The 15,590-nt window shown below is 38.9% G+C and overlaps 1 protein-coding gene across 3 annotated transcripts in view; it reads left to right on the top strand.

Annotated features, from left to right (window-relative positions):
* Nucleotides 1–5: 5 nt before the first annotated feature.
* Nucleotides 6–15,590, top strand: part of FBXO3 (F-box protein 3) — a 33,834-nt gene continuing 18,249 nt past the window's right edge. For all 3 annotated transcript variants that reach the window (XM_017849695.1, XM_017849694.1, XM_017849696.1), the window contains exons 1-3: nt 6–155; nt 3,686–3,775; nt 5,484–5,647. In XM_017849695.1, coding sequence (XP_017705184.1) covers nt 52–155; nt 3,686–3,775; nt 5,484–5,647 — 358 coding nt within the window. In that variant the 5' untranslated portion in view covers nt 6–51. The remainder of the gene's footprint in view (nt 156–3,685; nt 3,776–5,483; nt 5,648–15,590) is intronic.

Below are 15,590 nucleotides of genomic sequence, written 5' to 3'. Positions count from 1 at the left end.
GGGGCAGGGGCGGGGCCAGGGCGGGGCTAGACCTGCACCGGGCCAGGCAAGATGGCGGCCATGGAGACGGACACGGCGCCGCTGACCCTAGAGTCGCTGCCCACCGATCCCCTGCTCCTCATCTTATCCTTTTTGGACTATCGGGACCTAATCAAGTAATGGGACGACACGCATGGCAGGGGTGGGGGATGGGGAGAGGAGGCGGTGAGGCAGGGGGGAAGGAGGTCGGGGCCGCTGACAGGACCCGGGCTCCCGCGACATCAGAAGGTGACGCCAGGGCCGCCCTCATCCTGCAGAGCCACCGGGGACCGGGACCAGACGGGGGCGGAAAGGACCTCGCCCCGAGTCTTCCTCCCGTCCTGGGCCCAGGTTTGAGAAGCGACGAGAGCCCCTCTCTCCCAGGCCTCGGCGAGGCCCACTTGCAAGAGAAAGAGGTAGTGGCTCTCTTGCCGCCCCGCCGCGCTCCGTGGACCCCCGCTGGCCCCGCAGGTGCCCGCCTGGTCGGGGTCAGTCCCGGCTGCTGTGTAAAAGCTCCTGTCCCTGCCAGGCGCTCTTCTCTGCTGGGTCCGGGGCCTGCGGAGTCTGGCGCCGGCGTGGGCAGGTGGGGCCAGCGAGAGGAGGAGATAGGCAGCCCCTTATACTCCCCTGGCGCGACTTCCCAAGCGCCAGAATCGCTGTCAGGGCTCACTTTCGGACTTCAGTGCGTGAGAATTGTTTTGCTGTCAGCATTGCTCCTTACGGTTCGATGTTGGATTTTGTGTTTTGGTACTGACTTCCGGTGATGCCATGCCGGTGACTGTCTTCTCTCCTGGACACCTTGGGTTTCCCACATTACTAGCATCTGTTCCAGAAATAAACACCGGTTGCTGATAAGGTGGTTCAATTCCCAGTTTCTTCAGAACTTGGGACTGTCTGAGGTGGTGGAAGAAATGGCGCTGCCAGCCCGCCCCCCAGCTGTCAGGATTGTTTACACCCTTGACAGGGGGTGGCATGGCTGTGAGTTTCCTGTGCTACCGTATAGATTTGCAGAGGATGCAAAGTCGCCCTCTTAGGATAGGTGGGCGAGATTTGTTTTGTGTTTTGGATTAACCATTAGATTCTAGCCATTTGATGATTGTGCCCTGTGTTATTAGAGGTTCTTTTATAAATACAGATTTCTTGGAGTTACAGATAGTTGTTGGCCTAGCTAAGTGGTGATAGATACCTCAAGTTTTTGGTCACTACCTGTACTGCTCGCTACCTGTACCTGCTAGCACTTTTATTTTTCTAGAAAATACTTACAATTTAACTAACAACCTCCAACTTTTGACTGCTGCCAGAGTAATCTTTCTAAGACACATCTGGTTGTCATTCTCCTTAAAACCTCTGACACCCTTATGTTTATAGACTGTAACCTAAATTTCTGGGGCATTGAAGGCTCTTATCATCTGGCTTGTATATCTGAGGTCCTCCAGGACTTATTTCTCCTCCACTATCACATTTGCACCATCCATTCTAGCCAAATCAGGCTTCTGCCAGCACACAACACACTTGCACTTTCTTTTTTCTTTTTTTTTTCCTGTGGCTCAAGCTCTCGACCTTGCCTGGAATGCCTTGCCTACTTCTTCTCAACCTGGCAAGGTGGAGAAGATGCCCTCTGTACCTTCTTCCTGCAGAATTGATTTGCCATGTCAGGTAGATGGCGTGCTTCTTGATTGTAAGGACTGCCTTGCTTATCTTCGTATTCAAAGATTTTTTTTTTTTTCCGAGGGCCTGCTATGTGCCAGTCTGTTAAGTGTTGAGGGTACAGTAGTGAACAACGCAGATAAGGCAGCTCTTATGGAGCTTACAGTCCAGTGGGCAAGCCATAATTGCAAGAGGTGCTTAGTGCAGTGAGGGAAATAGATTGCTCTGTTAAGAAATAGAAAGGGAGAGGTGATCAAATCGGAAGGAGCTGCCATATAGGAAGCAGGACATATGCAGTTCTGGCAGGGGGAAAAGTATGTTCAGAGGTTGACGGGACTGCTGAATGGTACTGTTCAACAGCATGGCCTGGTGGAAGATACAGAAGGCTGGCGTTGCTGGAGGTAGGGAGTGACTCACAGACAGTGATCAGATGAGGGTGGTAAGATCATGCAGGACCTTGAGAACCACGGTGAGGAGGTAAAATTTTACTTTAAATGCCTTAGGTAGTAATCACAATTTTAAACAGAAGCGACATGATCCCTCTGTAAATGTCTGTGGAAATAAATTGAGTTGAATACCATTTGAATTTATCTACAGAAAAGTGTCCAGTGTATTGCAACTTTTTTCCTGTACCATACCGCCCAGTTTTGTCAAGGGTCTAGTCTAGTGATAAGCTCTGAAGTTTTTGGTATGTATTTGCTGAACTGGACTGGGTTGGATTGGATTAGTACACTGGAATCATGTAGCATCAGTTGCATAGTTTGAATTGAGATAATCTGATACCCTCTCCGTTGCAGAGTGATTTATTCTGAAATGGAGTGAATAAGTTCCACACTGTGCATCAGAATGACCTGTGTATGAGAATGGCCTGTGGCACTTTTTAAACATATAGATGCCTGAGGTACAGATCTCAGTCTAAACCAACTGGATCAGAATCTCTAGAACAGTAGTTTTCAATCTTGATGCTCATTGAATTCATCTTTCATGCATATTCCAGATTCTTTTATGTTGTTTAGCTCCTAGGGCAGTGGAGGGAGAGGAATCAAGAAGAGGGTATGGAAACTGAATGCACAAAACTGAAGGAATTCCTATGTTTACAAAAGTTAATTTGGGCATCTCCTGAACTTGGCAGAAAAGGATGAAGATGATGTTTCTGTAAAATCTGAAAATCAAACAAAGGCAATTTTGTTTATTATAGATTGGTTTTTAACACACCTTAGTCATGGCCTTGACAAACCTGATGTGATTTAAGATTCTGTTGATTAGCTATTGCCCAAGTGAGATCTTTGAATACCTACTTTCTGTTAATATAACTGAGTCCTAATCTTAGATTCATTCTTTTTACAAATTAATTATGTAGGGTAGAATTTACAGGATTGCAACACTGTTGTGTTAGAAATCTTTATATGGTAAGAAAGTTATTTGCTTCTAACATTCCATGTTTTGTGGCAGCTGATAACTTGTAGAGCCATGATTACTGAATCACATCTGTTATGATTCGGGCACCCTCTATAGGTGGCTTTAATGAAAAAGTGGTTTTGGTGGCAATACTTTTTTCCTTTAAGTAAAAAATTTTAAAAAACAACAATAAAATATCTGTGTATTTAGTAGCATATATCTTACAGATCTTGGGAAAAAACCCCAAGTCCCTTTATGACTAAATAACTTTCTTCCTATATGTAAAAGTGAGTATTGTCCTGACAGTAAGCATAGGACAATTCCTTGATTCGAGATTAACTCCAGTGGTATATATGGTTTGTAGATATTTTTGTGAAAAATTACGATTGTAGATGTTTCAGGGTTTATTTGTGGACTCAGTTTCACTACTAACAAGGCAATTATACTACTTAACATGTTAAACATGTTTTAGAAAATGGTTTTGTAATTGTAAGGGTAATCAGTGAAAAATAAGAGAAACAAAAGGCATAAAACAAAACTTAACAATGGATATTTTAATCTTTATTTTAAAATTGTTTTCTTACTTTTTTTTAATACTATCGGTGAATCTGGTTACTGCCAGCTGTTGCTATGTCAGTCGAAGACTTAGCCAACTATCAAGTCATGATCCGCTCTGGAGAAGACATTGCAAAAAATACTGGCTGATATCTGAGTGAGTATTTGGGGAATATGTACTTCTGAAAACTGGCCCTTGGTTTCTTCCATAACACTAGTCTGTCCTGATTCTCCTCTCTAATCCTTGTCTCTTTATGTCCTTTGGTGGTTCTCTCGTGCCTGCTAGTAAATGTTGGTATTCGCCAAGGTTCTGTCCTTAGCCCATTCTGCTCTCCCTCTCTGAACTCTACTGCATGCATTATTGCCATTTATAGTGACTATCTGCATGCTCCTAACTCCCAAACCTGAATCTCCCTCCCTGACTTCCCTGCTGAGCTCTAGAATTGTTTGCAGAACTGTCTGCTGGACCTTTCTATTGGCTGTCCCACACTTATTAACTGGATTCAGTAAATGTTAACAAATTTGACAGAATCAAAGTACAGATGACAGAAAGTAGGAGTTGAGAAAGGTGGAAGAAATGAGTAGGAATGCTAATGTCTTTTCTTAGATCGAGTGGAGTCAGGTAGTGACTAAAGTTGGTAAAGTAAGAAGCAGAGGTTTAAGCATATTATTTAAAGCTGCAAGCTTTAGACAGAACTGAAAATTAATAACAGAGCTATCAAACACTGGGAGGAAAAAGAACAGGTAAGGGGAAGTTTAAGTATTGCTAGATCTTTCCGTGTTTCCCTTTGGGGTATCAGTAGATACATGTGAAGTTGATAAATCAACAACTAGAGGCATAAGCATTTAGAACTGTAGAGGTAACTTCTAGAAATACCTAAGATTTCCTTTGAGGAGTTGGACTTAAAACAGGAGAATAGTTTTTCATCGTAAGTTCTTTGGTACCTTTTAGTTTTAATAATCTAAGTGTATATTATTTAGATTAATAAAAAGATGCTCCCCTTCCCTCTCCTACCCCCGCAAAAAAAACCCACTCTGAATTGTTCTTTTCCCCATTCCTAAACCTATCCTTCAGCATTGCCAGTCTTCATAGCAGCATCATCCACTCAGGCATCCAAATCAGAATTAGGAGTCATCCTAGGTGTGTGTGTCTCTCTCTCTCTCTCTCTCCCCACTTCTCTCCCTCCTTCTACATTCATCACAAAGGCTTACCAAGCCTTTCTTACCAAGCTCGTTAGTATGTTACCTTAAGGCCCTCTGTGGCTGCCTTACCCTCTGTCACTTCTGATTCTTAATTTTATGCTTTATTCTTTCTCACTGGTTAGACTCTACCTTTTTTGAAGGCAAAAAATGTACCTTATTTTTTTATATCCTCAGTGGCTAAGTGGACACTCAATAAATGCTTGGGGAATTTTACCAAATAGGAATGTTGAATCATGTAATTAATTTCATGTTCTATGATTCTCAACTAATTCAGTGTAGATATGTGTTAGATTAATATTATTATATCATAAGATTCTATTCTCTAAAACAGAATACATGATGCCTTTAAAATTTTATAATTGGTATCTTTTAAGAGTAAGTTGAAATTTATGCATTACTACTATTCATATTTTATTAAAGATTAGAAAACTGAAAAAAATAACTAGAAAGAAAATGAGAAAATGAGTGCCTAACAATCCACCATGCCAGCAGTAACTTTTGTTAAAATTTTAATGTATATATCACTTTTGCTATCTGATCTTCATTTGTGGCTAAAATATAATGAAAAGGAAAAGTACACATTCCTTTATGTTGCAGGTATCTAAAATAAATGCTAATATTATTTTAAAAGATTTTAAGTCTCATGTTTTTCATCTATTTAGGGAAGAGAAAACACAGAAGAATCAGTGTTGGAAATCTCTCTTCATAGATACTTACTCTGATGTAGGAAGATACATTGACCATTATGCTGCTATTAAAAAGGCCTGGGATGATCTCAAGAAATATTTGGAGCCCAGGTGTCCTCGGATGGTTTTATCTCTGAAAGGTACTGGGAATGCAGGGTCCCTTTCCCCGTTTTCATTACTATTAGTATAAATAGGTTAGTTTAAATAACTTTGAATCTCTGTCATCTACACAACTGTGTTTTTTTTTTTTTTTTTTTTTTTGAGACGGAGTCTTGCTCTGCCGCCCAGGCTGGAGTGCAGTGGCCAGCTCTCAGCTCACTGCAGGCTCCGCCTCCCAGGTTCACGCCATTCTCCTGTCTCAGCCTCCCGAGTAGCTGGGACTACAGGCGCCCGCCTCGTCGCCCAGATAGTTTTTTGTATTTTTTAGTAGAGACGGGGTTTCACCGTATTAGCCAGGATGGTCTCCATCTCCTGACCTCGTGATCCGCCCGTCTCGGCCTCCCAAAGTGCTGGGATTACAGGCTTGAGCCACCGCGCCCGGCCTACACAACTGTGTTAATCCAACCTTGTCTGTGATTTACTGTTCATATTTGGCCATGGAAGTAGGACCTTCACTCTAGTGCTTACGCTGTTTTTTCTCAGCCTTGGGATCCACGTGGTTATTTATCAGAAGCGAAAGCTGAACTTTTATCCTTATATTTGTTTTCTATTAAGAAAGCAGTCATGCTAAGATTGTGTGAGAGTAATTACAGTGATTTCTTTTAAAAGATTTTTTTTGATTGTGAAATTTTGCCTACTGTATCAATACTCTTTCCTATTTTCAGTACAAGTAAATGTTTGATAGTCTAATATTCAGAAAGATCCTTGGTCTTTACCTGTGTAAGAGCAACCTAGTAGAGTAAGGAAAACTTTTATCCTTATTTTGACATTTACAAAATAGTAGAACTAAGATCTGAACTGAAGTCTGTTCGACTCCAGAATATGCTCTTTCTATTATACCATTATTGTCCAATTTTGGCAAGAAATATTAAGCTATTTCCATTAATTTGATTTAATTAACAATCATGAAAATAGATTGTAGATAGATCGCCACTTACCTACTTTACCCTCCCAGTTTTTTTCAGATTTCTGTACTGAAAGGCATTGTATACATGTTCGGTTTTGCTGAGCTAAAGTTGGAATCAGTTCTTCTCAAATATTTTCTTCCCTTTAGAACTAAAGACTCTTTTGAAACAGTATTCCTTTTGCATTTTGTGTTTCCTCTCTAATTTCCCATGCAAATATTACTTTCATGCAAATCACAGTTGCATGACCAGGTGCTTGAAACTGAATTGCTAGAAGGTAGAAGAAAGAATGATTTGGCAGAAAGAGTCGCGCTTTGAAGAAGAGTACCCTTGATTAAGAAAAGTACCTTTTCTTAGAAAAAAGAATAATACTATTTACTTGGTATGTAGGGTTGAATATTTCAAGAGGAAAATAAATCTGAAAATAGGTATTTGGTGATGATAAGGCAAGGGCTTACAGTAGCTATTATTAATTAAACACAAAGCTAGGCACTGGCTAAGTATTTCTTGAGTATTACTCCATTTAATTGCAAAAGTCCTATGGGATAAATAATTACTATTCTCATTTTATAGGTGGATTACCTAAGGCATAAAAAACTAAGTTGTGGCTGGGCACGGTGGCTCATGCCTGTAATCCCAGCACTTTGGGAGGCCGAGGTGGGCAGTCAGGAGATGGAGACCATCCTGGCTAACACAGTGAAACCCCGTCTCTACTAAAAATACAAAAAAATTAGCCAGGCATGGTGGTGGGCACCTATAGTCCCAGCTACTCGGGAGGCTGAGGCAGGAGAATGGCGTGAACCCTGGAGGCAAAGCTTGCAGTGAGCTGAGATCGTGCCACTGCACTCCAGCCTGGGTCACAGAGCGAGACTCCGTCTCCAAAACAAAAACAAAAACAAAACAAACAAAAAAACTAAGTTGTTTAACCATCACAAAGGAAAAGGCAAAAACCAGGATTTGGATACAGAGCTGACTCCAGAGCTATGGGTCTTAACATTGACTGAAGGGAGACAGGACCTATCCTATTATGTTTGGAATTTGTATTGGACTAGAAGAGCTAGTTTAAATATTAGGAGATTTGGAACATGATATGGTATATGGTTCTGCTCTTAGGCTCAGAGCTATCAAGAAGATAAAACTAAGGATATGTAACAGCTGCTGCTGCTGCTGCTGCTTATTTTTCTTTTCTTTTTCTTTCTTTCTTTCTTTTTTTTTTTTTTTTTTTTTTTTTTGGTGCATGAATTTTGGCATTTCCAGGCTCTCTGTACTACCTAGCAGTTGGAGGTGGGGTTGTCAGATAATTCCTTGACAGCTCCTGTTTTACTCCACGGTGCCAGTTCTCTGGGGCTTTGCCATGAGTTGGAATAGGATAAAGGCTCTTCGATGTCTGCAGTGCTGGGGGTTCTTGGAACCCTAGGCTTATGAATTTTAGAACCAAGTTAGGAAACTTGCTGCTCACCTCAGCTGCCACAGTCTTGAATCCATCACAAGGTTATAGAGGTTGCAGATAAAAAGGAAAATCAGAAAGCAAATAGGCATTGGGCTTGGGGAAATTTTTTTGGAGAATCTTGAAATTAAGATATATTGTTATCACATATCTTCATATCTCATATTTACCTTAAGTTTTGGCTTAAAATTTTAGAGTTGGAAGGCACCTTAGAGACTGTTTAGACCAGGGGTTGGCAAACTTTTTCTTTAAAGGACCAGATGGTAAAATTTTAGGCTTTGTGGGACACATGGTCTCTATCACAACTCTTCAGCTCAGCTGTTGTGGGAAAGCAGCCAAAGATGATTCATAAACAAATGAGTGTTGCTGTATTCCAATAAAACTTTATTCATACAAGGAGGCAGCAGGCCAGGATTTGGAGTGTGGGCTGTTAATGTGCCCGTCCTGGTTTATGCTGGTAAGTTGAAGAAACATATCCAGAGAGTTTAAGTGACTCATGCAAGGTATCAAACTAGTGACCAAGATGCAACTCTAATCTAGGCTTCTTGGCTCCTAGTAAGTTTTTCACTGTTTCCTTCTGTGAGTAGGTTAAGGGGAAAAGAAAGTAAATAAATATTTACTGAGTGCGAATAAAGCACTTTATTCGTGAAGTCTTATTTAATCCTCACTATAATTCTCTAAGGTAGGTGGTATTATCCCCCTTTGAGAATGAAGAAACAGGATTAAAGAGGTGAAATAACTTGCCAGAAATCATGCAGTCAGTGTGTATCAGTCCATTTTTGCATTACTATAAATAACTGTCTGAATCTGGGTAATTTATAAGACAAGAGGTTTAATTGGTTCATCATTCTGCAGGCTGTACAGGAAGCATGGCGGCATCTGCTTCTGGGGAGGCCTCAGGGAGCTTTTACTCATGGGGAAAGCACAGCATGAGCAGGCGTGTCACATGGCAAAAGCAAGATCAATAGGGAGAGAGAGAGGTACGGCACACTTTTAAACAGCCAGATCTCATGAGAAGTCACTCACTATCTTGAGGACAGCACCAAGGGAAGTATACTAAACCATTCATGAGAAAAAATCCACCCCCATGATCCAATCACCTCCCACCAGGCCCCCCTCCAATATTGGGGATTACAGTTCAACATGAGATTTGGGAGGGGACAAATATACCAACTATGTCAAAGTAGTAGAGCAAAGATTAACTCTGGTCTTTCTGCCTCCCAAATTCTATTATGGTTGGATACCTCTTTCAACCTTGATTTTACTGTATTGTAAACATATATTTGCTTTTAGTTTTCTTTTTGCCATGTTTCTTTTTGTCTCTTTCTCTTCTTTAAGAAATTCTTAGTTTCCTGTTACATGTTAAGTGTCTAACATGTGGCATATACCGTACAAATATTAGTTTTTTCCTCATCCAGTAGTTCAGGTTGCCATTCAGCTTCGTTTCTTTTATACTAAAATTTCTCTTTTTTTAATGAACTTTTTATTTTGGAGTAATTTGAGATTTACAGAAAAGTTGCAAAGAGAGTTCAGAGAGTTCTATACACCCCTCACCCTTTACCTTTATGTATCCCACTGTGGGACATTTTTGAAACTATAACATCTTCATTGGCACATTACTATTAACTAAACTCCAGACTTCACTTGAATTTCACCAGATTTTCCATTATTATCCTTTTTCTGTTCCAGGATCCAGTCCAGAATTCCACATTGCATTTAGTTGTCATGTCTCCTTAGTGTACTCTGATCCGTGGCAGTTTCTTTGTCTTTTATAACCTTGACAGTTTTTTTTTTTGTTTGTTTGTTTTTTGAGACAGTCGCCCAGGATGGAGTACAGTGGCATGATCTTGGCTTACTGCATCCTCTGCCTTCCAGGTTCAAGCAATTCTCCTGCCTCCACCTCCCAAGTAGCTGGAACTATATGCACAAACCACCACACCTGACTGATTTTTGTATTTTTAGTAGAGACAGGGTTTCACCATGTTGGCCAGGCTGGTCTTGAACTCTTGACCACAAGTGATCTGCCCCTGTGGGCCTCCCAGAGTGCTGAGATTACAGATGTGAACCAGCCACCACACCCAGCCCCTTGACATTTTTGAGAGAGTACTTATCAGGTATTTTGTGTTAGGTTAGTGTAAAAGCAATTGCAGTTGCTCAAATCAGCTTCATCTTGATATTTTACTGATGATTAGACTGGGGCTGGAGTTATTTTCTTTTTTAGATAACTGCAGATGTGAAGTGCCCCTCTCATCACATTATGTCCAGGGGTACATGCTGTCACTAATGGTTTTAACTAGCATACAGAAATAGGAACAAGTTGTAAGTGCACAACTCATTGAATTATCACAAGGTAAACATGTCCATTCTAACACCCTCCAGACCAAGAAGTAGAATATTATCTGTACCTAGAAGCCCTCCTCATATTTCTTCCCTCTTTCACAGAGGCAACCATTATTCTGATTGTTTATGCTGTTGAGTAGTTTTCTTTTTTGAACTTTATGTAAGTTGTATGAATAAGTATTTTGTATGGATTATTTCTGCTTTGTGAGATTCAATCTTTTTGAGTGTAACAGAGTTTGTTAATTTTGGCTGCAGTAATACTCCATTATCTGAGTAGACTATTCCCTACTGTTAATGGATATTTGGGTTATTTCTATTTCTGGCTATTACAAATAATGCTGTAAATTTTTATATACATTGTTGATGTCTATATGAGTATATTTCTACTGGGTAAATATCTGGCATTGGGTTTGCTGGGATATAGAGTTGCTTATATTAAACTTCAAAAGATGGTGTTTAGTTTTGAAAGTGGTTCTACCAGTTTGCATTCTTACCAGCACTTTAATGTTACCATTCGTTTTAACCTTTTTGGCAGGTGTGTAGTGGTGGTTTTCATTCACATTTCCCTAAGGGTGTAGAATAATGACAGTTGTATTTCTATCTTTCCAAGCCTCATATATCATGTATTTCTTTTTCTTGCCTTATTGCACTGGCGAGGGCCTTCAGTACAGTGTTGGAGAGGAGTAATGATGGGATAGTGGGCATCCTTATCTTTCTGATTGCAGAGGGAAAGCTTTCAGCATTTCACCTTTAAATAAGATGTTTGCTGTAGGGTTTTTTTTGTAGATATTGTTTATCAGATTGAAGATAGTCCCTCTGATCCTAGTTTGGGAAGAGGATGTTTGTTTTTGTTTTTTAAATGGATAATTGAATTTCTATCAAATGCCTTGTCTGCCTTATGATTCTCATGATTTTTCTCCTTATTTTGTTAATGCACTGAAATGCATTAATTGCTTTTCTGAATGCTAAACCGCTCCATATTCCTGGAATAATCCTACTTTGATTGTAATATATTATCTTTTTTATATGTACTGGATATGATCTGCTAGTATTTTATTGGGATTTTTACATCTGTGTTCATGAGAGTTTGGCCTGTAATTTTCCTTTCTTGCAATGTTCTTGTCAGGTGTTGGTATCAAGATGATGCTGGCCTTGTAAAACGAGTCGGGAAGTGTTGCCTCTTTTTCTGTTCCCTGGAAGAGTTTATGTAAGCTTGGTCTTATTTTTTGCTTAAATGATTAGTAGAATGCACCAGTGAAGCCATTCAATTCTGGATTTTTCATTGTAGGAAAGTTTTAAATTATGGATTCAATTCCTTTATTAGATATAGGAGTATTTTGATTTTCTGTTTATTCTTATGTCAATTTTGATAAGTTGTTTTCTAGGAAATTGTCCACTTCATCTGTTTTCAAATCTGTTGACATAAAGTTTTTCATAATATCCTCTTATCTTTTTAATGCTTGTTGGATCTGTGGTGCTATCACCTTTTCCATTTCTAATATTAATTATTTATACTTTTGCTGTTTTTCTTCATCAGTCTTGCTAGATGGGGTGAATTAATTTTATTAATCTTTTCAAAGAGCTGGCTTTTGCCTTTGTCAGTCCTTTACTGTATGTTTGTTTTTTATTTCATTAATTTCTTTGATGTCTTCTCTTTGAATTTACTGTGATTTTTTTTTTTTTTCCTGACTTGGGATCATTGCTTAGATCATAGATTTTCAGGCTTTCTTATTTTTTCAAATGAATTTAGAGCTCTAAATTTCCCACTGAGCACATTAGTTTGTCCCATAAGTTTTAATACATTGTATTTTCATTACTATGCAGTTCAAAGTATTTTCTGATTTCTTTGATTTCTTCTTTAACCCATGAATGATATAGAAGTGTATTACTTAATTTCTAAATATTTTGCACTTTTAAAGTAATCTTTTAAATATAATTTATAATTTAATTCCACTGTGATCACAGGATATACTTTATGTGAGTTCAGTCATTTAAAATTTGTTACGACTTATTCTGTGGTCTAGCATATGATCTATTTTGGTAAATGTTTTGTGTATACTTAAAAATAATGTATTTTCTGCGATTATAGAGTTCAATACTGTATATATAATTAGGTAACATTTGTTAATCTTGTTCAAATCTTCTACACTCTTACTGAATTGTTTATTTTGTCTACCTGTTCTGTTAGTTAATGAGAGAAGTATGATAAAATCTATTGCTGTGGTAGGCAGAATTCTGAGATAGTCCCCAAATTCCCACCCACTGGTGTACATGCCTGGTATAATGATCTCTCCTTGAGTGTAGGTGGTACTATGAAAATAACTGATTTTCTTTGATTAGGTCATATTATATGAAAAAGGTGAAGGGATTTTGCATATGTAATTAAGGTCCCAAATTAGTTGAATTTGAGTTAATTATTAATCAGAAAGCAAATTATCCTGACTGGGCCCCACTTAATCAGATGAGCCCTTAAAAGGGACTGGGCCCTTCCAGAAGTCAGATTCAATGTGCCTCTCCTATTGACTTTGAATAAGCAAACTGGCATATTATGGAGAGGGCCACATGGGAGAGAATGGTGGGTGACCTCCAGGAGCTGAGGGCCTCAGTCCTGAGGAATTGAATTCTGCCAACAACCAGTGAGCTTGGAAGAGGATCCTAACCATACGATGCGTAAGATGAGATAGCAGCCCCAGTTGATGCCATAATTTCAGCCTTGTGGGGCCTGAGCAGAGGATCCAGTTGAGTCATATCTAGACTCCTGACCTACAGAAACTGTGAAATAATAAGTGCTTTAAGCTGCTAATATTACAGCAGGAGAAAACTACAGCCACTGTGATTGTAGATATATATCTTTTCCCCATTTTAGTTGTCATTTAAAAATATATTTTAAAGCTCTTATTATATACATAAAATTAGAATTGGAACATCTGTGTAGTGAATTTAACCTTTTGTTATTACAAAAGTCCTCCATTAGCTCTTATAAAGTTGTTTGCCTTAAAGTCTCATTTCATGTGATTTTAGTAGAGCTACTCTAGCTTTGTTTTCTGTATTTACTTTAAGATGTGTCTCTTATATATAATTCTTTGTTTTTTATCTGGTCTGTCAGTTTGTCTTTTCATTAGATTATTTAATCTATTCATATTTAATAGATTTACTAATGTGTTTGAGTTGAGATATACCATGTTTCAGTTTGTTTTTCTATTTGTCCCACCTGTTCACTGTTCCTTTTTTGCAATCTTCTTAATTATGTTTCATTCCATTCCCTTCTCCTTTCTTTTTTTAGTGATTATATTAGAGATGAAAACATTGCATCTTTGACTTATTAAAGTCTAATGTAAATTAGTATTTTTTCCACTTCCTGGACAATGAAAGAACTTTATAATGCATTAACTCCAATCACCTCCCTCCTGCCTTTTGATTTATAGTTTTGTGATTTTGATTTTAACATATTTAATTTCCCTAAAAACATTCTTATTTTACATATTCAATATTCTTTTAGACTAACCTTCATATTTACCTTTGCTGGTTGCCCTTTATCCCTTCCTATGTCTTCATGCTTCCATCTGGGATCACTTTCCTTCCACCTGAAGAATTCCTTTTGGTATTTCTTTTAACTGACTGCTGCTGCTGAATTTTTCTTTTGTTTATCTAAACATGTATTTATTTCATCTTCATTGTTGAAGATATATTCACTGGTTATAGGGTTTTGGTCAGCAGTGATTTTTCTTCATCACTTTGAAGGTATCATTCTCCTGACTTCTATTGTTTATTTTCTTTTTAAAGACAGGGTCTTGCTTTGTTGCCCAGGCTGGAGTGCAGTGGCACAATCATAGCCCATTGCAGCCTCCAACTCCTGGGCTCAAGCAGTCCTCCCAGCTCAATCTCGCGAGTAGCTGGGACTACAGGTGCGACACCATCCCTGGCTAATTTTTAAGTTGTTTTTTTTTTTTAGATGGGGTCTTGCTATGTTGCCTAGGTTGGTCTCGAACTCCTGGCCTCAAGCCACCCTCCCACCTCATCCTCCCAAAGTGCTGGGATGACATGCATGAGCCACTGAGTCCAGCTAACTTCTATTGTTTCTGTAGAGAATTTAGCTGTCAGTCTTACTGTTTTTCTTTTGAAGGTAATTGTACACTCACCTTATCCCCCATGCTACTTTTAAAATTTCTCTTTGTCTTCGATTTTAGCAGTTTTCCAAGATGTATCTAGATAACTATTTTGTTTGTAATTTTTCTCCATAGGGTTTATGGTGCTTCTGAATCATGGTTTGACATTTTCATCAATTTTGGAAAATTCTCTGCTGTTACCTCCAAATACTGCTTCTGCCTCATTCTGCTTTTCCTCTCCCTCTGGGATTCCAGTGCTTGTATCATAGACCTTTCTGCCATGTCCTCTCATGTGTGTCTTAGGCTCTTTTTGTGTTTTTCCATCCCTTTTTGTCATCTGACCTGGCTTCCAGTTTATAATTCCCTCTTCAGCTTTGAAACTATGATTTGTTGTTAAACCCTTTCTGTGTATTCTTATTTTAGTTTTTGCATTTTTCAGCTCTAAGATTTCCATTTGATTCATTTTTATAGTTTCTAGTTCTCTGCTGAAATACTCGATCTTGTCATTTAATTCATTGACTGTATCAATTGTGGTTATTTTTAAGTCCATGTTTACTAACTCCAATAACCATGTATTATGGATTTGGTTCTATTTTCTATTTTTTCTCTTTCTTTAGTCAGATCTTGTCTTTGTATAGGCCTAGTTGTTTTTAATTTATTGCTAGACATAATTTGAAATTTGGGATAACGTTATTTTCTTCTAGAGATTACTTTTGCTTTTGGCTAGCAGCTAGTCAATGGGCAGATCACTGTAATGCAATCAGGGATTGATATGATTGAAAACTGGGCTTTAGTCTTTATGAGGACTAGTCTTATCTTCAGTTCATCCTTTTTCCTAGGATGTCAGTCAGGATCCTAGCCCAAAAACCTTGGGTTTTACCAGGTCTGTCTCTCCTTTGTGGACCCTGAACTCTGTTGTTTTGCCCTCTAGCCTCGTGGTACTGCCTAAAGCTTTGCTCAGCTTCTTGGCCACTCAACCTCATATTTGCTTTCAGAATTGACAGCAATTCTTATCTTGTCTAAAGACAAGGTGGCTTCCAATGCCTGGCTCACCTCTCAGTCTCCCTCTTCTCCTGGACCCCTCTCCCCTGCTGTTGTGATTCTTCAAAAGTCTTCAAGCCAATTT

The sequence above is a fragment of the Rhinopithecus bieti genome, unplaced genomic scaffold (genome assembly GCF_001698545.2).
Source record: "Rhinopithecus bieti isolate Rb0 unplaced genomic scaffold, ASM169854v2 scaffold_32083, whole genome shotgun sequence".
Lineage (NCBI taxonomy): Eukaryota > Metazoa > Chordata > Mammalia > Primates > Cercopithecidae > Rhinopithecus > Rhinopithecus bieti.
This window is presented reverse-complemented; position numbering and strand designations above follow the sequence as displayed.